Source organism: Centroberyx affinis, unplaced genomic scaffold (genome assembly GCF_046629955.1).
Source record: "Centroberyx affinis isolate AG114_WGS23_722 - 3 ecotype Tasmania unplaced genomic scaffold, CSIRO-AGI_Caff_v1 ptg004081l_1, whole genome shotgun sequence".
NCBI classification, from domain to species: Eukaryota; Metazoa; Chordata; class Actinopteri; order Beryciformes; family Berycidae; genus Centroberyx; species Centroberyx affinis.
In genome coordinates this window covers 12,501-34,634 of record NW_027281867.1, presented here as the reverse complement: position 1 = coordinate 34,634, position 22,134 = coordinate 12,501, and the positions used below count along the sequence as shown (strand labels likewise).

Below are 22,134 nucleotides of genomic sequence, written 5' to 3'. Positions count from 1 at the left end.
CCAAGGCTAGCAGTTGCCAGGCGGGAGGTTATTTTTAACTTTACTCAAGTCACCTGGCTCGAGTTGCAGATGATAACCCAGCGAGTCTCTCCGTTGGACATGCGTACACACACACACACACACACACACACGCATTTCAAATTAGTAGCCACCCCGCAGTAATACTACTGGTTCGACATGGCAGGATAAACAAACAACTAGATATATCTCTGCAAGCGATGGGATTCCTGGAATGAATCTGAACGCACGGCATTCACAGTCGGTGCAACATACAGAAACACAGAAACACGCAACACGGCAAAATATCACTCAACATGCAAATAAATCTTCATTTAGGATCAACCAAAAAAATACAATGATAATTCAACCGACATTTGAACCTCATCTTCTCAAGTTTTCATGTGCACACACCTCGCCAAATTAATATAGTTTCATTCGAAAATGCTATAAATCCATTTTGGAAAATATATGCCTCATGCAATTTATCAGCCAATATGTGCAAAGATCTTTAGATGACTTATACATTTATTAGTTACCCACAATACTTTACTTTTATGCCAGCAATCCTTTTGTAAAGCAGGCATTTATGTTTTTTTCCAAATGGTGGAACCTCGTTTTGGAATGAAACTCTTCACGTAGTCTTATAACAGTCTTACTTTATTCTTTAAAAACCTTAAATTATAGCCGTTGTTCACAATATATTGATTAATAATGAATTGGTTAATTAGACGAGAGAGGCGCACCTATCTGGCAGGTCTTGCCGGTCCACTGGGGAGGGCAGAGGCATTCGAAGCTGTTCTCCCCGTCGATGCAGGTCCCACCCTGAGCACAGGGGCTGGAGGCGCATTCATCTGTGTCTGAAACACAAACAAGACCGAGGCTCAGACCTTTTGATCCCTCTGACTGAAACACTGAGGAGGGAAGGAATGAACACACACACACACACACACACACACACACACAGGCATGTACACACAAACTGTATTTATCATCAGCTACCATCAGTGATAAATCATTCTTACTATACTGCTGTGCTCCGGTTTCATATTATATAGCCAACACTGGTAAAGTTGGTATGTTAGTCGACTAAACCAGCCACTATGGACGACAGCCAACTATAATTTTAGAGCTGCAACGATTAATTGATTAATCAATTAGTTGTCAACTATTAAATGAATCGCCAACTATTTTGATAATCGATTAATCAGTTTGAGTAATATTTTAAGAAAAATAAGGCAAAATTCTGTGATTCCAGCTTCTTAAATGTGAATATTTTCTGGTTTCTTTACTCCTCTATGACAGTAAACTGAATATCTTTGGGTTGTGGACAAAACAAGACATTTGAGGACGTCATCTTGGGCTTTGGGAAACACTGATCCACATTTTTCACCATTTTCTGACATTTTATAGACCAAACAACTAATCGATTAATCGAGAAAATAATCGACAGATTAATCAACAATGAAAATAATCGTTAGTTGCAGCCCTATATAATTTGAAGGTCCTCTTCACTTCTAAACATCATCTTGGCTTGTAAAATGGTGAAATTGGCTTGTGAATTCTTGGGTGTACCAGACAATCTAGCCACTTTCCTGCAGTTTACTCCAGTTTCCAGCACCTCACCTTTAGCGCTCTTCCCACAGTACAGAACTCCAGTCTCACTTGTCATCCACCTTCCTTTTTAATCTAGTTTAGATGCCAAACTTGTGCCCAGACTGTATATCTCATGACTGTATGGAACAGTTGGGAGTAATCCGGTCTTTAGATTGGTTTAGAGCCACTCACCTTTAGCACAGGTTGGCCCGGACCAGCCTGCGGGACAGTGACACTCGAACCCAGATGGGACTTCATGGCACGTCCCTCCATTGGCACAGGGGTTGGACACACAGGCATGCTCAGCTAGAGAGAGAGAGAGAGAGAGAGAAATGAAGGAAGAAATAAAGGGAGAGAGCAGGAAAAAAGAAAGAGAGGGGTCAAAGAGAGGGTGAGGGCCAGAGGGAGAAAGAGAAAAGACATACAGGTGTCTACAGTCATAAATCATCTGTCAGATTTAAGAAATACTTCAGAACCTCAGCCTAAGTGTGCCACGGCACCAGCGGCATGTAATTCAAACCCCAGAGATGACGCGTTTGATTCGCCGACTCACCGATCTCGCAGTTCTTGCCGGAGTAGCCGTCCGGACAGGCACAGTTGTACTCGTCTGGCTCCGTGTTCATACACGTCCCGCCATTCTTACACGGCCGGTTGGTCCCGCAGTAGTTCAGATCTGCACAGCAAACGGATTCTCATTCAACGTCTGGGTGCAAACCCACTCCATGCGTGTCAAGACGTCTTTAACTGTTATTTAAGTTAGAAAGTAGACGAATGCTGCCTTCAAGTGCTGTCAGGAAATAGCATAATTACAAGGTTTGTGTGCGTGAACGACCCAACAAAGTGGTAAAAACTGCAGGGAAAGTCCGAATTCTCTATGATCCCGGTGACATTTAGGGGGCGGAGAGCATGGAAGGAAGTATCTATCTATCAATTAAACATCAATTCCATGCCTGATGCACATTTTCTTATTTCCATTCTCTAGCTGCAACACAGAGTAGCTCTGCTGCCTGATTTCAAAAATATAACAACAACCACATAAATATTTTGTTCCAGGGTCCATTTTGCTAATATTTCTGGACAGAAGCATTTCAGTGTGGGGCGAATCACATTTATGACTTGAAAACTTGGAGGTAGGAGCTAACGAGGAGCATCTGAAGGCAGCATAAGAACACATTCACCACTGTGGCAATTTCTACTTCAGCTCCACGCCCACAGCTTGCTCCCTGCATCTTGACCAATCACTCTCTGTGTCCTTGTGTGACCCGTGTGGTGCAAAGACAATCAAACTGTTAAGTACACACAAGGAACCACCCGTCAAGCCCGTAGTTGTGAACGCCGTCCTGGACTGTGATTGGTTGAGGAAATAAAAACTGTTTTTCGACCTTTATCCCCACTTAAAAACAGACTTTTCTCCTGAGATGGCATCGTACTAAAACAAACGGAGTGACGAGAGAAAGTCTGGCTCCACCAAACTGTACTCACATTCTTGATTGGCAGTGACAATACTATATTATCCTGCTAGATCCAGGCTTCTCATTTCTAAGAGTTGTAGATTTGCACCAAAAATCCAAGCCAAAGTTGTAAAGAAACACATCTTGATGCCAAAATCTCACCTAATTACCTACATTTTCTCCAGTTTTCTGTCACATATCCAAAGATAACGCTAATTTCTACCATTTCCCAAGGGATGAATTCCTTAGATGTTGGGTTTTTCTTTTTCTTGAAATTACTGTACAATGGAATAAAGGATGAATTCACACGTTTTTTTGGTGGATCTTACCTTTATCGCAGAGCAAGCCGCCCCAGTTCTTCTCACAGGTACACTGCCACGGCTCGTTGCAGGTGCCGTGAACACAACCCGGGTAGGGCAGGCACTCGTCACAGAACGGGCCCTGCCAGCCGTAGTTACACCTGCAATACACACAGAGAGTCGACTTGAGTTGCATGTTTTCATAGATGAGCAATTATACATACTGTACATCTGGGTGAAATAGCGGTTCAATGCATTTAATACACATAGAGGACCTCAAACACACATGAAACCGCCTTGGTCGCATGTTTCCATGGGTATAAATGTGCTTTAATGCATTTAACTGAGTCAATCACGTGGGAAGAGCTGTCTGCAAGTTTTCACAGAAAACAGTAACACTTGTAAATGAACTAAGACACACAGTGGGGTTCATTTACATGTTCGTTCGACTTGTTTGCATGTTTTCATGGGGTGGTTCGGTGCTTCTCTAAGTCAAATAAACGCTCCTAAGACTAAGAATAAGTTCTTATTTACAGCTACAGCCTGAGGGGTTTCATGCACACAGAGGCGCGGGGAGAGACGGCTGTGGAAAACAGTGATAGTTGCGTAGTGATAGCAAACAAGTAATTTAATACATTTACAATGTGTGAAAACACTAAGGAGCACTTGATTCAGGGCATCGTGCCAGTCGCATGTCCTGCTGTGAAAAATCAAAGAATGTTGCAGGTGCCAAAAATAAATAAATAAATAAATAAATAAATTGGAAACCATTTTTATCCTGATCAATCACATACAAGTCATGTCAAAGGAAGGGATTCTACTTGCAAGACAGATGTGGAGCTTAATGTCTTAACTGTACTGAGACTACAGGAGAGCTGGGACTGCTGCAGCCAAATGTCACAGCAGTAATTTGCCCGGAGCTGGACAGAGCGTCTTCATCAAGGTGAATGACACCCTTGCTGTGGCTCCTAATCTTAGAGACACAGTGCCAGGGGACATTCCACAGCAGAGAGTGTGTGTGTGTGTGTGTGTGTGTGAGTTCTGAGTGTGTGTGTGTGTGTGTCTGTGCATGTGTGCTATGTGCATTCATACTACTTGCACGCATGCGTTTATGTGCGTGTATCTTAGTGTTTGCGGGGTAAGACTACAGTATCTGTGTGTGTGTGTCTGTGAGTGTGTGCTACTATGCGTGTGTTGTGTGTGTGCATGTTGTGTGTCAGACTCGGACCTCAGACCTCTTCCTTCGAACCCGGACTGAGCCGGTCGGGTTTGTGGAAGGAGGGCCTCCAGAGAGCCGCAGGGCCATGGCGGGCCGGGCCGGTGAAGGGTTAGCTAATCTGTTGGTTTATGGCAGCACTCTGTTATTCCAAGGCCAGTGGTAACCTTGCCCCACCTGTCCTGTCATTTCTCTGCCTGGGCTATTTTAGGGGCCAACCCCAACCCCCCCACACACCCCCCACCCACACACACATACACACACACACTTCAAAATGGACGCCGACCAAACACTACTCTCTTACCACTAGTGATATACTGCTCTGTAGTGCCTGTGCTGCGGTTCTGTAATGTGCTGTACTACGCTGCATAGCTGTGGACAGTTACGGGGTTTTACTTTCAGGGTTTGATGTTTTTTTACACCACAGGCATAAGAAAGAGTGTAATGCAAATGGCAGGTTACAAAGATTACCGCTTTTCAAAGATAAAATTTATGTTAGCACGGTGTAGATTAAGTGTTGCTGAGCTGAGGGAGAGGGTGATAGAGGAATGGAAGGATGAGGAATGAATTTAAAAAAAAAAATAGCCCTCCCACTGTGTCTGATATGGCAAAACAGAGTCTCTAGGCTACAAGGAAGTGCTGCACATGCAGTACAGCCAGGCGCCCCGGCTACTGATAATACATCTTATCATTATTTGTGTCTTTGCACCTTTGAAACACAGTAAAATGCTTGTTGTGAGCTTGAAATCATAAGGTTCTGTCTGGGTGGAGTGCAGTTCTGAGATATTGAGCATCAAAGTATTTGACATACCATCTGGAAAAACTGTTAAGTTCTTTCTACCTGTTAAAATGTTTATACTAACTACATTTTTGATAAGTTCAGATAGAATACTGTAGATTCCAAGCTTCAGGTTCTGTATAAACATGCATGAAAAGTTTTATTTCATGCACAATTTGTAACTTGAAATGCCTTTTTAACCGGGCGCCTCACCACAACAACTTTAATCTGATCTTGCTCGGGACGCTCTGCATTGTTTACTACAGTATGTGGCGTACAGTGTGTGGGGTACAGTATGTGGCGTACAGTATGTGGGGTACAGTATGTGGCGTACAGTGTGTGGGGTACAGTATGTGGGGTACAGTATGTGGCGTACAGTATGTGGCGTACAGTATGTGGGGTACAGTATGTGGGGTACAGTATGTGGGGTACAGTAATGGCGTACAGTATGTGGCGTACAGTATGTGGCGTACAGTATATGGCGTACAGTATGTGCAGTGTGTCCGGTCGGCGCTGTGGTCGGCGGCGGGAGAGCGGACAGTCTGTCTGGCTGCAGTGTGGGAGAGAGGAGGGGGGGGGTGGGGGGGGGAACTGCACTGCCGGCCGGCCACAGGCCAAGGGTGGCATTACCCACAAGGCTCGCCGCTGCGCTGTTGTCCCGTCAATGGAAGGGGCCGCGGGGGCCAGCCAGCGCCGAAAATATCCCGCCTGCCCACGGCCCCAAACCACACCCTGCAGGACTCTGCATCGTGGGCAGGGGTAGGGGTGCTAGAGGGTGGGGGGGTTGGGGGGGGTTGGGGGGGGGGGGGGGGGCGTAACCTGCTCATCCCCGACCGCTCCGACGCTGCTGAATTATTTACAGGCGATTCCTCGCGCCCAAAACCCAGCGGACGGACTTAGCCCGCTGTTGCCTAGCTACATCTTTAGTAGTGTCACATGAGGGAGCGTAGGTTGTGAATGCGCTGTGTGTAAGGAAACAAGACACCCAGCACACATTTTTAGTTTTCCTCTGCCAGGCAGGGCTTTTTTTTTTTTTTTTTTTGCTTTTTTCTTTTTCTTTCTCTCTCTCTGTCTTACTCTCTCTCCCTCTATCTCTGTCTCTTTCTTTCTCTTAACCCTTCATTCTCTCTCTCTCTCTCTTACATTCTCGCTGCCTCTCTCCATCTCGTTTGTTTCTTTCACTTTCTCTCTTACACCCTCCTCTCTCTCTTACTGTCCATCTCTTACTCTCTCTCTCTCTGTCTTTCTTTCTCTCTCTCTCCTTTTTCTTTCTCTCTCAACTCTCCACTCTCTCTTTCTCTCTCTCTCACTCGCGTTCTCTCTCTGCCTGTCTCCATCTCTTTTAGTCTCTTTCACTTTCTCTATTGCGCCTTCCTCTCTCTCTTTCTCTTTCTATCTCTTACTCTCTCTCTCTGACACCATCTCTCTTTCGCTGTTTCTGTCTCTCTCTCTCTCTCTCACCCCCCCTCCCGCCTCCCTCCCTCCACCCTCTCAGGCTAGTGTGTTCCTGATTGAGATGAAGCTCCAAATCACATGTTGAGGCACATTCCAGGGTGTTCCTCTGCTTTCCAATCCTCCGGCCATTTCCAATATGAAATGTCAGCTTTATTTTTACTTTTTTTTTTTTTTTTTTTTTTTACGAGATCCAAACTAAACCAAACCTGCCTCGATAATGCCCACAGCTCCCTCCCTGCACCACCTTCTGTCTCCTCCCATTTGCAAAAACACTTGGCACCGTGCGCACGGCGAGGCTTTTTAAAGCACTGTGGCACGAATGTACTACAGTTGCAAAAGCATTACAGTTGCACGTGCAATCAAATCTAAACGCCGCTCCCCGTCTCCCCTGTCTCTTCTCATATTCACATACTTGGTACTGCGTATGCCTGGTCAGCCTTTTGTAGTCCACTGTACAGCCATGTTACACTTCTACATGTGATCAAATCTAATCTAAACGTGCTTCAATAATTCCCACAGTTCCCTCCTCCTGCTGCATCTGTCTCCTCATACTGTATAGTATATTTGCAAATTTGTACGGTAAATGCCTGGCCATTCCTGTTATAACACCTCCAATTAGTGATCATCATAAGGCAAAGAAGAACCTATACAAACAAAAATCAATTATATTTTCAAAAAAAAAAAACACCAAAAATGAAACCAAAATCCACTGGACTAAAAACTGAAGAGCTGAAGACGTTTCTACCTGGATGACTGAAATTAATCTACACAGACAGTTTGATACTACTTATTAAAATGAAAAGTATGAATTTAGGCCCTGGAAAAGTGGGTAAACTCCATTCCAGCAAATAAAAAAGGTGGGTAAACTGGGTTCAGGGTTCATCCCTCAACAGCACATGCATGCTCCAGTTGTGGCTGGAATCCACACTCACTTCCCAGCAGGCCAGTGCCAGCCAAAACAAGGCCCAGGATAGGAAGAGGTGATGTGGGCTGCAGCAGACGTGGGGGAGGGAGGGAGGAGGGGGTTGGAAAGGGTGTGTGTGTGTGTGTGTGGGGGGGGGTCAATGCCTAGCTACTGGAAGACGAGGGGGGGAGGAAACGCATAGCGAAAAACAGGCCTCTCTCTCTCTCTCAGTTGGGCAAGCCAGCTTTGGAAAAGGAAGTAGAACAATGGCTTCTGGATCAGAGTGGATCTGAGGGGATGGGGGAGGAGGAGGGGGGGGTGGAGGTGGTGGAGGGGGGTTTGAAGTGGGGAGGTAGGGGTTTAGGCCGCCTGGTATGTTATCAACACCCCCCCTTCCCCTCCCCTCCCCTCCCCCTCTGTTGTGTCACCATTGTTATCCTCATTAAGCACCGAGGGGGTTTCCAAGCAAACAACATCACGTTTTAACACTTTAACACACACTGCACCTGCCCCGCCTGCTTCACTGCGGCAGCGAAGGGGGGTAAAACAAAAAAACAAAAAAACAAAAAAAAAAGGTGAAGAACTCACTTGCAATCCCCCGGCACGCTGCAGCTCCCGTGAGCAAGGCTGCATCCCTGCTTGCAGATGGCTTTGAGTGGGGGGGGGGGGAAGAGAAAGTCAACAGGTGAGGAGCTGATAACTGTGAACCAGAATCAATACTTCACCCACATATATTTCAAACATCTCTGGAGACTTGTCTGCCGCTCTATTCTGCGAACCGTCTAATCATTAAAATCTCATTTCCTATGTTTTCCTTGTTTTGCGAAAGGCAGAGAAAACACTGTTTCTTTGCTGCGGTCACAATGGATGGCAAGTTCACTAATGGAAAGTCGAGGGTTTCTCCGGCGACGATGAGCGTCTTCCACCATTGTTTACATTTTGCAAAGTGGAGCAAGAGCTTCCAAACTTTTCCAAAAAAGAATAAGAAGTGAGTAAACAGTGGGACTCCTACAATAGCTGCTTCTATATGATCACATACATTTTTGATCGCAGTATTATGAGACCCATTATTGTAGGTACATACTATATTTTGGGTATATCACTGTCTATGTATACTGTACTTTGGGGGGGTGAGTTTTGGATATTACTCTTAAGTATTTTAACTTGTTTCCAGACCTATAAAGCTTATTTTGTGATATTTTTAGTCAAATTATCTCACTGCACTGGCAGATAATCTTGCTGGTTTCAATACATTTCACTTGAAAGCATGACTTCTTTCAAGAAATCATCATAAAACAATGAAGAAAATGTTGAAACTTTCCCCAACCCAATTCCACTTTTACCAAGCAAATGCCCTGAAACAAGTTACATTCTCCTGAAAAAAAAAGTCAAATTTGTTGAAACCAGTGAAATTATCTGCCAGTGCAGTAAGATGATTTTTACACAAAAAAACTTGATAAGTCTGGATACAAGCTAAAATAACTGGTTGTTGTTGCAGTGTGGTGGACGAGGCCCGATCTCTCCTCACCGATTTTGCAGTCGGGAAAATCGGGAACGCCGGGAACGGTGGAGGTCCAGCCCTCCATGCACGCTCGGTTCCCATGCTGGTCGCACAGGTAGTGGCCGAAGTAGTCGTCCCGGGGCCGGCACACCCGGTTGCACTTGCTGCCGTAGTAATGCTCGTCACAGCGCACGCGGATGCTGTACTCCAGGCTGGCGGCCGAGCCTTTGTGCAGCCCGCTCTGCTTCTCCTCCCCCGGGTTGATCATCCCTTTGCGGATGTTGCGCTCGATCAGCAGCTCCTCATCTGGACGAGAGAAAAAGAAAAATCAAATCACTTTTGCATGATGTTTTTTTTTTGCCATTTTGAGACGCTTTAACATATCAAAGAATACAAAAAGCGTCAAAGAAAAAACGAAGTAAAAGTCAGGAAAAAGGAAAGAAAAGTCTAAGTCGTTATTACTATCTCTGGGTCTTAACTGGGTATAACTCAATGGGTCGAGTATGACTTTAACACTATGAGAGTAAGGTCCTTCATTCCCACTGTGGCCCCCCATGCTAAAACTATATGCACTCATGTCACTTAGGGCTGGGCGATATGGACAAAATCAAATATCACAATATTTTAGACCGAATACCTCGATATCGATAATGTGACGATATTTTGGGGATGAGTATTCATGCTTTCATAAGATGTTTACTAGGGCTGCAACTAACGATTATTTTCATTGTCGATTAATCTGTTGATTATTTTCTCGATTAATCGATTAGTTGTTTGGTCTATAAAATGTCAGAAAATGGTGAAAAATGTGGATCAGTGTTTCCCAAAGCCCAAGATGACGTCCTCAAATGTCTTGTTTTGTCCACAACCCAAAGATATTCAGTTTACTGTCATAGAGGAGTAAAGAAACCAGAAAATATTCACATTTAAGAAGCTGGAATCAGAGAATTTTGACTTATTTTTCTTAAAAAAAACGATTAATCTATCATCAAAATAGTTGGCGATTAATTTAATAGTTGACAACCAATCGATTAATTGATTAATCGTTGCAGCTCTAAATAAGTAATGTGGATATGATGAGCAGGTAAAGCCAATCATTGGTCATTTAAGTTATTTCACAATATCACGATAAACCAAAATCCCAGATATCTAGTTTCATATCACAATATTGATATTATACAATATGTCGCCCAGCTCTAATGCCACTGTATGGAGCTTTGGATGAAATTGTTTGTTATTACTGTCATCATTACTACAGAGATAAACGTAACCGTTATCTGGGTCAGTTTGGCAGTAAAGCATGAAGTCTAAATAGCAAAGATTCCAAATGACATTCCAGGGAGAAGCGGCGGATCCGGCCGGAGGATTTGACCCGGCGACCCGGCGGTTATAGAGATTAGACAGTAGAGTTCATAGAGTCTGAGGAGAGGTTCATCTCGGAGCGACGGCTGCTGTTTATCTGCTCCTGCAGATCAGAAAGAAGGCTTGACCCCGGGTCAAACACCACTCTGTTCTACCAAGAGTGTGGAAGAAGGAAGAAGGAAAAAAAAAAAAAAGAAGAGGAAAAAAGGGAGAAGAATAGGAAAATAAAGCAAACACAAACAGAGGGCGTAGGAGCCGGGGCTGCGAGGGCTTGATAACCAAAATGCTTTTTCAGTTTTCCTGCTTGGTGAAATGCTTTTCTGCCCCCCCCCCTCCTCCTCTGCCTCCCCCGCCAGGATATCCAGCCCCGACTCCATCGGAGCCAGGCCGGAAATAATAAGAGACGGGGAACAGACGAGGAAGGGCGACATAGGAAAGGGCCTTTAGCTTGTTCTCAAGGAACAGAAGCACCATGACCCAGCAGGCTTTGCTGCTTCCACGGCCCCGGGGCCAACGCGGACAAGACAGAGCGGAACGGTGGAAGGAAGGAGCGGACGACACGGGACAGTCCCGCTCTGCCCCTGTTAGCGAGGCACTAACACCACCAGGGGGTTAAAGGTCGGATATAGTCTGCATATGTTCTGCAGGATTTTCCGAATAATTCCTCCTGGGGTGTAGAGGCGACATTGACTCAGCAGTGCAGCGAGCGCATAAACAACTGTGACTTTCACAACGGCCCCAGAAACAGAGCCAGGCTTCACTGATAAGAGTTTTAAATATGCCCTCTGATGGAAGATAATGGTGCTGAAATGTTTTGTCGGCCGCGTATCAACAAAAGAAACTCTTTGAAGAGGCAGAACTGAGCGTGCATTCCTTTGTTTGACCGTTTAGTCTTGAGCTGCCGAGCAATACAATTTACAATTTACAATTTCACATTTGGCAGACGCTTTTATCCAAAGCGACTTACACATGAGATTTTCATACAACACAAGCAAGGTTCTAGTCAGGAGAGAACAAGGAGAGTAAGTGCTATAAAGCTAAGTTCTGGATCCAGCTATCATGCCGATATCCAGCTCTCATGCCTGCTGAAGTTGAAGAAAGAGAGCGAGAAGCCACTATAAATTCATGCTTTTCACGCTGTCCTGGTTTGCTCAGCCTCACTGAGAGTTAACACACTGCCACAGATTTCAGTCACACACCCCCACCACCACCACCAGCAGCACCGCCACCACCTGAAAAACCCGAAGCACTCACTCACTGCTGTTCATCTCCAGCAATTAGATATAAAAATATAGACCAATCATGTGCTCTCTCTCCGCACTGAAGGAGACACTAAGAGAGGCCGTTGTTACTAGGGAGAGCAGGCGAGAGAGAGAGAGGGGGCCATACGAAACCGGCTTACATAAACAATGAGGGGGCTTCAGATTGGAGCAGTTGTCCATGTCAAGAGCAACATAATTGTCTGCGTTTTAAAAAAAAAAGCCAATTTCATTTTAGGAACACCGAGTGGCTGGCATGGCTTCCCGAAAAAAACAAAAAAAAACAGAAAAAAAAACAATTTTTTCTATTTCTGTTCTGTTCAGCTTGCAACACGCTGCACCTCACAGGAATATGCTTTTCCATATACTGTCAAGGTGCTGCTGTGCTGTCTTCTGCTCTGACCTTTGACCTCTTTACTGTCAGCTGCTTGTAATGGTGGAGATGTTGGAACTGAAGCTAAGGCCGCTGGGTTCTTTCCCTCACGCCACATAACTGATGTTTTCTAATCAGTGTGAACGGCGAAAAGCTGCATGGAGTCGCATTTTTTTTCAATTCCCGTCTGGATCACGTGGATATGTGGCACAAAATCGGCTCCTGAGGCATGAGACCTGCATGTGACTTATGTTTGAACGCTCAAATCAGAATTTGTCTGAGTTGCCATGACAATATATAAATCTTACGTCATTCACCTGAGACAATTAGCAAGCATACTTTTGGCACCATGGCAGCATGGAGGACAATGAGACACAACAATGGAAAGAAAGACAAATAACCGACTTGATTGGAATTAGGAGCAGGGCTGGGCAATATATCGATATTATATCGATATCGTGATATGAGACTAGATATCGTCTTAGATTTTGGATATCGTAATATCGTGATATGGCATAAGTGTCTTTTCCTGGTTTTAAAGGCTGCATTACAGTAAAGTGATGTCATTTTCTGAACTTACCAGACTGTTCTAGCTGTTCTATTATTTGCCTTTACCCACTTAGTCATTATATCCACATTACTGATGATTATTTATCAAAAATCTCAAAATCTCACTGTGTAAATATTTTGTGAAAGCCTACCCTGCAATATCGTCGCAATATCGATATCGAGGTATTTGGTCAAATATATTGGGATATTTGATTTTGTCCATATCGCCCAGCCCTAATTAGGAGAAACAGCTAAATTCAATCAAAAATTGAAGGCTACAAACTATAACTGAAATGTGTTTGAAACAGCTTTTGTTGTTGATAATCTGCGCACACGTGTCTTTTCAACAACGCTGTCAGTAGATATGGGTTTCATCCTAGAATAGATATGAAAAAATAATCAGATATGAGCAGCAAATCAGAATTAAAGCGTGAATGCCCGTGGAGTGAACATAGCAACAGTCTGCTGCTGCTCCTCAAGTTGTCAGCTAAATTCCTAAAATGCTGAAGCACACCTGGAAGCAGCCGGAGTGTTGGAACAGCAGTCGGGCCGTGTTTCCATAACAGCGATACAGCCATGATAAGCTGGTTGTCAAGGTGTTCGTTTCTTCTTGGCAGCAGCTTTCTCCAGGCGGTTCAGCGCACCGCCTGGCCCTGCGTCAGCCTCTCTGCTTTCTTAAACAGCCATTATTACGACTCCTTCACAAATGTTTAGAAGAACAGATGGAGGAGACTGAAGAGACTGAAGTGGCCACCAGCTCTCCTCTCTCTCTCTCTCTCTCTCTCTCTCTCTCTGTCCCGCTTCATAGCTTTCAACACTTCTCCACTCTGCCCTCCTTCATTCATTCGGTGGCAGAACTGGGTCACATAAAAGTTGCCAATAATTCTGAGGATTTGTTTTAACCTGCTTGGATGTTCCAGATGGGCGGGGCATTAGATGTGTCAGGGAAACTGTCAGTCACAAAAAAGTATACTTATGACTTTCAAATACTGTCCTGTGATTGTCCAAACCTTCTGGCGCTCATTTTACTGTCCTGTAGTGTGGCACACCCGCCCCATCTGGCACATAAAACTAACCATAAAAAATATTTGCAAATAATATCTGAGCAAATAGTGATCTCAGGTAAGGATACAGACACACTACCACTGTAGTGAAGATGCACAATACCATATTTTTACTGCCGATAACAACTGGGAACACTTTAAGTTTCGGCCCATACTGAGTACCAGTTTAGAGTAATTCATTACTTTTACAATATAGACCCTGACTATTCGTTTGGGGCAATTGGACATAAATGATTAAGATATGACTCTCTTTTCTCCACTGGAGCGATCTAACACCCTTCTATGTGTCCCTTTGATCTCTGATGTCACACTTGGCTCTTGGTGTCTGATATTAGCATTGGGGGAAATTCTCCAATACCTATTTTATCCTGGTATCGGCCCGATTTCTGGTCCTCAGTATGTATCCCTACCATCCAGTCCAGCCACCGCCTCCTGGAGTCAACAACAGCGCTGTGCTCTCTTCTCCTGCCATTTTCTGTTTTGTTTTTAAACAGGCAGGAGCTTCCTGAAGCATAAACAGCCTTCACAAAGCCTCCTTCTTCTTCCTGAGGCCTCTCCAGCCCGCCGCCCGGCCCGGGACACACTGTAACGCAGGGCAGGAAACTCACTTTGAGTCCACTGGCCCCAAAACATTTACACTTTACCTGTTTCACCAGCGGACCTGCCTATGTCACCTGGGAGCTTCCCAGTACAGCCGACACAAACAACAGTGAAATAGCAGAAAAATCTACTCTAAATCAATTTAACACTATTATAAAACAGCTATTGGTGATGTAACTTGCATTTCTGGTCACACAGACAACAACTCTCACTCTTGCTAAACTATCTCTATCACTCCCTCCACTTGCACGTACAGTATAACCCACAGCTGAATGCAACAAGTTGATGCCCGTTCTCTGGTGGTTGTGAAAGGCATTCTGGGAAATGTAGGAAATCACTAACTGAGGTAGACAAGGCAGGTTCACCAGAAAAGTAAATTACAACACTTCATCACCGAATAACTCCAGGAATGAACTGATCATCACAGATTGATGATATCTTAACAGCCTAAGAGTAATTTCCTTTAATAGCATATTGTATAATCACATTTACATTTTTAGTTTTTGGCATTGAGGTGACGCGCTCTCATCCAGTGTGACTTAACAATGGAGTGAGCAGGTTAGGCTTCACTTTGACAGGACTCTTGGCTGTTGATAGACTAATTGACTGATGCAGTGATGATGTGGTTACAAGATGGTGGGGCATGGCGGTCTGCATGTCAGCACCTACTGCCAGCCTGCCTGTCAGAGCCTCCCCACCTTTCCCCACTTAGGATTCATAAAGTATCCATCTATCCATCACACGACCAAATCTACAGGTGGTGGAGTGAGGAGAAACCACAGAGTCCCCCCCACCAGAGCCAGGCAAGGCGCTCTAGATGCCGGGCGGTCCTGGGCCGCCTGTCAGAGCGTCCCGGGCCACGATAACGAAGTGGCGCGCGGTAGCCGGCCAGCTGCCGGCCGCGACGCTAATTGGGAGACAGACATCAGAGAAAAGAGAAAGAGGGGAAAAAACGAGCCGCGGCCCGTAATTAATGGCTTAACGAGGCGATGCGCTCACAGGCTTAATATAGAGGAGAGCGCATACTGCAGAGCCCCAACATCCCACTGGGGGGGGGGGGGGGGGGGGGTAGGGGAGGTAGGAGGAGTAGCCGAGCCACGCTAGCTATCTTCATAGACTTCATGCTCAATTCTGAATTGCTACTCATATCTTATTTTTTTGGAAGATTGTTCAGTGCCTCTCACATTTCTATCTGAGCGTTCAGATACAAGTCGCATGTAGGTCGCATGCCATATCCATGTGGTCCAATGCAACAGAATAGCAACTTAATACCATTACCAATCGCAAAAAAATCTCCTGCACCTGTGACATTGTAACCCAAACATACTGCATGTAAGAATAGTTTGTAAACCAATGTTATGAAACCCTACAGCATGCATTGCCCTATGATGCTCTTCATTATCTTGTCCTGGCCCTTTCTGTCCTGTTCTATATTTGTCTTATACTACTTGTAATGTTGTATTTTTTTTTACCTTGTGAAACTTATGTCATTCCTACATGAAAATCAGTACAAAAAATGCAACTCCATGCAGTGTTTTACTGTTATTAATTACGATAAAATCAGATCTATAAACAAAAGGACAATCCAGGCACTCCAAATATAAAAATATAACCATGAGGAAGGAAATATTTAAAAAGCCTTTATTGTAGTGGCTAAATCGTGAAAAAAGCCAACATGTTTCGACCACTGTAGGTCTTCTTCAGGGCTTTAAAAGTTTTAAACGTTTTAAATGGCCTTTACAATACAGGCTTTTTAAATATTTCCTTCCTCGTGGTTATATTTTTATATTTGAAGTGCCTGGATTGTCCTTTTGTTTGTATCACTCTTTTTTTCCCCTGTTTTCCAAGAGCACCTGACACATTTTTGATCCTAGTTTGACAATACAGAGCAACCAGTCATTTCCTTTGTTTTCTAAATCAGATCTATATGTGGGGGGGAAAATAAAAATCTGAATTGCCACACTGTCAGCTGCAGTGTGAACAGAGCCACACACACACACACACACACACACACACACACACTCAGCAGCAGCATCCGGCCCACGCTGCCTATAGCAGGAATGCAGCCTCCATACCAGCCTGATGTTTCCAGTGGAAACTCCTGACTGCCGCTGTGGCGATTAGCGGCGAGTGCGAACTGAGTGACACCGACACTGTCTGAACACGGGCTGCATGTTGAGAGGTCGCTCCCTGACACGGAGGCTATCAGATGCATACCACGATAGCATGATAGCGGCTATCAGATGTGTCCGTTGACGTGACGCGGTCCCGACTCCACGAGACCTTTCGCACCGCAACGACCGAGCGCGCTGACCCCGGACAAATCTGGAGGCATTTATGTGAAAGTCAGAGGAGCGTAGGAGACGGGGAGAGAGAGAGAGAGAGATAGACAGGGAGATAGCGGCAGAGAGACAGAGAGAAGAAGAGAGAAAGCCAGAGAGAGAGAGAGAAAGAGAGACATCAATATCACAGCAGGCTGTTATTAGAGGATTCATGTGGACCGCTCCTTCTCTGGCAGTAAAAACAGAACAAGCAGGCGCCATCGGTAGGCAGATAGAGAGGTCGTTGAGCGGTAGATGAGGTCACTGAACGATCCGAGCCCTAAATCAAATCCACTTGACTGGAAGGCGAGGCAACACCTAACGGAGAGAATCCCACGTTGTCTAATCACACGGATTACATTCCTCAATTAACCTTTCTTCCTCCCGGCAGAGCTGGGAAAACAAAGCGAAACGGGACCGAGATGAGAGGAGCATGTAAAAACAGGATACAGCTGTATACCAAATAGCTCAGTGTGCAGGCAGGCAGGCAGGCAGGCAGGCAGAGAGACAAGCAGAGAGACAAGCAGAGAGACAGACAGGCCAAGTCCAAACCTATGGTGCCTGACAAGGAGCTCTCTCTCTCTCTCCTCTCCCATGATTCCCCGGGGGATAATTAGTCACTTTTCATAAAATGTTCTCGTTATGAGACGGAGAATGCAATGTTCTTGGCTTATTGATGCGCATGCTTACATGCCAAGAGTATTCAGGATACCTTCTTATATTCAGGATAAGGCTATATGCATCTTATCTGTATCTTGTATCTGTGTCATATCCTAATTAGTACCGCATGCTCTCTCCTCCCTGAGGAACTACTGACGAGGTAAAGACTGTGGTTGTACTGGGAAGCTCTCAGGTGGGAATGTGTGCAACTGTAAAAGTGTTAAAGGAATAGTTCACCCAAAAATGAAAATTATATCATCATCTCCTCCCCCTCATGCCAGTTGAAACACAGGTGAAGTTTGTCCATATAACACACAGGGAGGCTGCAGCACAACTCCATAGCAGCCTTCTCCAAAGCAACTGAAGTCAGTGGGGACCAGTTCTTCAGAGTTCCAAAAAGACCTACAGTATATTTACACCATCATTTAGTGCAAATCTAAACTACAGCTGATTGATTTGCAACAAATAATGGTGTATAGGTCTTTCTATTCACAGTGTGATTGTTTGGCTGTTTTTGTTTTGGAGCTCTAAAGAACAGGTCCCCATTGACTTCAGTTGTTTTGGAGAAGGCTGCTACCAAGTTGTGCTGCAGCCTCCCTGTGTGTTATATGGACTAACAAATTTCACCTGTGTTTCATTTGGCATGAGGGTGAGTAGATGATGACAGAATTTTCATTTTTGGGTGAACTATTCCTTTAAGCATGACATATTGCTAAAAAAAACAAAAAACAAAAACAAAAACCCTTCCCTTGAAAAATAAAGGTTAAGAGAACAAATCAGCGATTATCCCTCTTTTTTCATATCATCATATTTTAACAATACAGGACCATGTAAACATTCAGTTCAAATAAAAACAGTTAAAACACCCAAACTGAAGTTACACTGTTTTTCTACAACAGCAGCAAAATGATAGGAGACTTGACTCTTCCTTTTCTCATATACCAAACGTAACTAGTCATCAGCCACTCCCTGGTTCTTCCTCTAATGTACATTTTGTATTCACATGTACATCTTTAGACATGAAGCTGATGCTGTATCCAGAGTGACTCACAATGAGTGCAGCAGCAGAGTAACCTCGGGTTCACAGTGTGAACGACACCATCAACCAGTCACCATTCACCTCCTCCAGAGCTGAGCGACCGGTGAAACTCAGCCGATGTTTGGACTCACGACAAGCTCGTCACCGAGAGAAGTAATGTCATCAGCCGGCAACAGCCAATCAGATTTCCGCACTTCCTTGTTTCCCTACTGAAGTGATTTGGTTTCATGAACAATAGTTCCACCTGGCAAGTGCAAAATGGCTGAGAAGTTGATTACAGCCCTGCAGAGCTCCCCAGTTCTCTACAGCTTTTATTTGAAAGACTAATAAACGTCTCAAAAACTGCACCCATCACTGGGGTTAAGCGCTGTAGGCATTCTATTGACTTTCTACTTTTTTATTTTTGATTAATGCTACCTCAGTAAGCTGTGGCCATGACATACGCCTAGATCTCATTCCCATGAGTTAAAAAATAAAAAAAACCCCACCATTTTACCTCCGAGGCTCTGTACATAAGCCAGAGAATCTGTAGGTAAATAAATAAGAGCTGATGAGAAACTCAGAGCATTTCAGAGCAAGTACACGGAGGAGGGAGATATGGGGGGGGGGGGGGGGGGGGGGGAGCCAAGGAGAAAGAGGTGGAAAGGTTTTTTTTTTTTTTTAATATAGTGTTGAAAACAGGGGCGGGGGGGGGGGGGGGGGGAGCTTACCATTGGTGCTGTGTGTGCCGTTGTCCCAGTCCCATGCCTCCACTATCAAAGTGTACGACCGCTGGAAGAGAGAGAGAGGGGGACAGAGGTTATCAGAGTTCATGCTAATACAGAAACACACACACACACACACACACACACAGAAACCCAGATATGCCCTCCTGCTTATATCAAGAAACAGACGTGCACATGATGTGAAGTTTACACACACAAACACAACGCACAGAAACTCAGATATGACCTCCTGGCCATACACAGACACAACCAGCCTCAACACGCACACACACACACACACACTTTTTGCATAGAAGTTGAATCATGGTGGGAACATAACTCCCGTTCCCACACTGTTGTCACTGATTAGCTGCTATCTGCCTGAGGCTAGTTATTAACAAGTGCATCCACCGTTCTGTTGGGGAAAAGAAAACATTCACCTGAAAACCAGCGAAACACATTTTCCATGTGTCACCAACCGACTAGAACCAGACAGATCGGTCTTTTGAGATCAGCTGGTTTCCTGAGAGGGAAATCCATCCATCCACTCCTCATCAAGGACACTTTGCCTGTGACACTGTATTGATCCCAGAGGGTGGGGGGGGGGGGGGGGGTTGGGGGGTCGCTCCACAGGGAGGTCAGCACCCCAGGAGCTGGTGGTGGGGATTCGATGTCTCACTCAAGGACACTTTTCTGTGGCATTGTATTGATTTCCAATGGAGAAAATCATTTTTCTTTTGGCCTGCCTCCTCCACAGGAACCATGGCAGAGGCTCGGTGTGTTTCTCGAGGAAAGTGGCAGGAGGAGACGCTTGGGATGATGGGGGATCGAACCTGGGAACCTTTCGGTTACAGTACAGTCCTTTCTCATGCTCCCCGAGGTGGTGATACTGTTAGTTTAGTTAGATAGATATCGTATCAATCCCCAAAAGTGGAACTGTGGATTATACCGTAATATGTTAAATTACACTACCAGTCAAAAGTTTGGGCACACCACATTTTTCTTTGTTTTTACTATTTTTCACATTTTAGAATAACAGTAAAGACATCAAAACTATCTTATATTTTACATTCCCTTTACATTCCCTTTGCCTTGGTGAAAGAAATTCATACATAGGATCAACTTCACTATTTATATTTGTCTAAGAAACACATTTCAAGCATTTAAGCAGAAGCCTTTAGATCAAAATGGCTTTAAGAGAATGAAAAACAAAGTACATTCAATCAGGTGGGTCCAAATTTTTGACTGGTAGTGTATGCCTACATTATATTAGGTTATTATACACTATTTAGTGCTATTATTACCGTACAGTGTGATCTGGATATTATGTGTAAAGCGCAGCATGCCTGCACGCGATGCCCTACTTTCCAGAGCAGACAGCCTCCGCCGTCCCACAGCAACAAACTGAAACTCTGGATTGTTTCAGGTGCAGGCTATTTTTTTCCCTTTTTTCACGGGCATCAGCAAACAAACCAAGATGGAGCTCGCTGTCCGTCAACCGCATGGGGCCAGACGAGCAGCTGTGAGTTCCCATGACCCAAGACTGACTTAGAGTGACTGAGGGCTGCGGGGAAGATTACAGGGAAGGTTACAGAGATTAGAGACAGGCAGAGGACAGCTACAAGCTCAGAAACACAAAGGTAGAGTGCTGTATCGCTTTCAGGGGCTTTAAAGGTTTTTGCATGGTGCTTCTGCTTTAGTGGATAGTCTAGAGTGCAGAGATACATACAAGATGGAGGAGAAGGGACGAAGATCACGAGTCAGATATGAGCCCGTGACGTTGCGAGTACATGGCAGGTGTCTTACCAAGCGTGGTCGGAGCGGGTTATTCGAACCCCCGGTGTGTTTACTCCTTCAGTTGGGTTCATTTTATCCAGGTGAGAACAAAGACACTCGGCCCTCTTCCAAACGAACTGCGGCGCGGTTCGTTAGGAATGCGAATGTAATCTGAACTAACAGGAAATGACCCCAAAACACAAGGTTTTTACGGGTCTGAGACGTTGCTCATATTCAGCTGTTTCATCATGTCCAATAACAACAAGACCAACACTTCCTCACTCGTAACTCCCAGAAATCACATCAACGTAGAAATGAACAAGACCCCCATTGCTTTAACTTTTTCTCATTTGGGGAAAAACACACTAAGACCGAGATCTCACTTTAAGGTGTAAAAAATGTTATAAAACAAATTGAGCGGTTCACTTGTTCGCTCTTAAGAGTGTCAGCTAAATGCCTATATTGTAAAACTACAAAAGGGGAACAGAAATCATGAAGGTGCTGTTACTAGTGTCAAATGTCTGACTGGGGCCTAAAGGAGAGAAGACAAAGCAGTAGAGAGATTACAGAGGAAGAGACAACTAGACTCTGGTCTCCATTTACCTCCGACTCCAACTGACCTTAGGAACTAATTGAACTGTTCAACAAGTTGACAAAAACCCAGAGACGGTGGACCAATTCAAGACCCACATTTACCCAGAAATACACCGGCTGGCCAAGGACTGAATCCCACCAGAACTTTCTTTCCTGCCGGTCCCTTCCCTTGGTCCATCTCAGCTCTACTGATGTCCCTCATGGAAGAAATAAGCTAATACAAGTGGTTTGCAAATTTACTCAGTTTAGAAAGTGTCAAATGTGGGGAAAAAAAACCATCTAGTAAATTGTTCAGACAGGTTTTGTGACCCTGAAGGTATCTAGGTAACGTCACTTGACTTCTCCAAGAGTCAAATGGATTCAGAGCCGCATTCACAATGCCAAATCAAACCAGGGTTAATCATTTTTTTTGTACATATCACACCATCATCAGCCATCCAAGTGACAGCCAGCCTGGACGTCACTCTGCAGACTGCATAGCTGAGCGATGACATCATCAAAGCGAGACTGCATAGGGACACTGGGTGCATCCCAAGTCTCTTATTTGATATTTCCTCGCTCCTCGCTCCTCGATCCTTCGCTTGAACCGGAAGTCGTTCTGCTCCTCCATTTTGAAGGTCGTCCCAGCTATGAGCG

The 22,134-nt window shown here is 44.8% G+C and overlaps 1 protein-coding gene across 1 annotated transcript in view; it reads right to left on the bottom strand.

Moving 5' to 3' along the window:
* Positions 1-19,195, bottom strand: part of LOC139663663 (protein jagged-2-like) — a gene marked incomplete at its 5' end in the record, with an annotated part of 49,186 nt that extends 29,991 nt beyond the window's left edge. Inside the window, 7 exons of the mRNA XM_071542380.1 lie at positions 744-857; positions 1,786-1,899; positions 2,147-2,266; positions 3,374-3,504; positions 8,285-8,345; positions 9,225-9,503; positions 19,135-19,195. Coding sequence (XP_071398481.1) covers positions 744-857; positions 1,786-1,899; positions 2,147-2,266; positions 3,374-3,504; positions 8,285-8,345; positions 9,225-9,503; positions 19,135-19,195 — 880 coding nt within the window. The remainder of the gene's footprint in view (positions 1-743; positions 858-1,785; positions 1,900-2,146; positions 2,267-3,373; positions 3,505-8,284; positions 8,346-9,224; positions 9,504-19,134) is intronic.
* Positions 19,196-22,134: the final 2,939 nt, after the last annotated feature.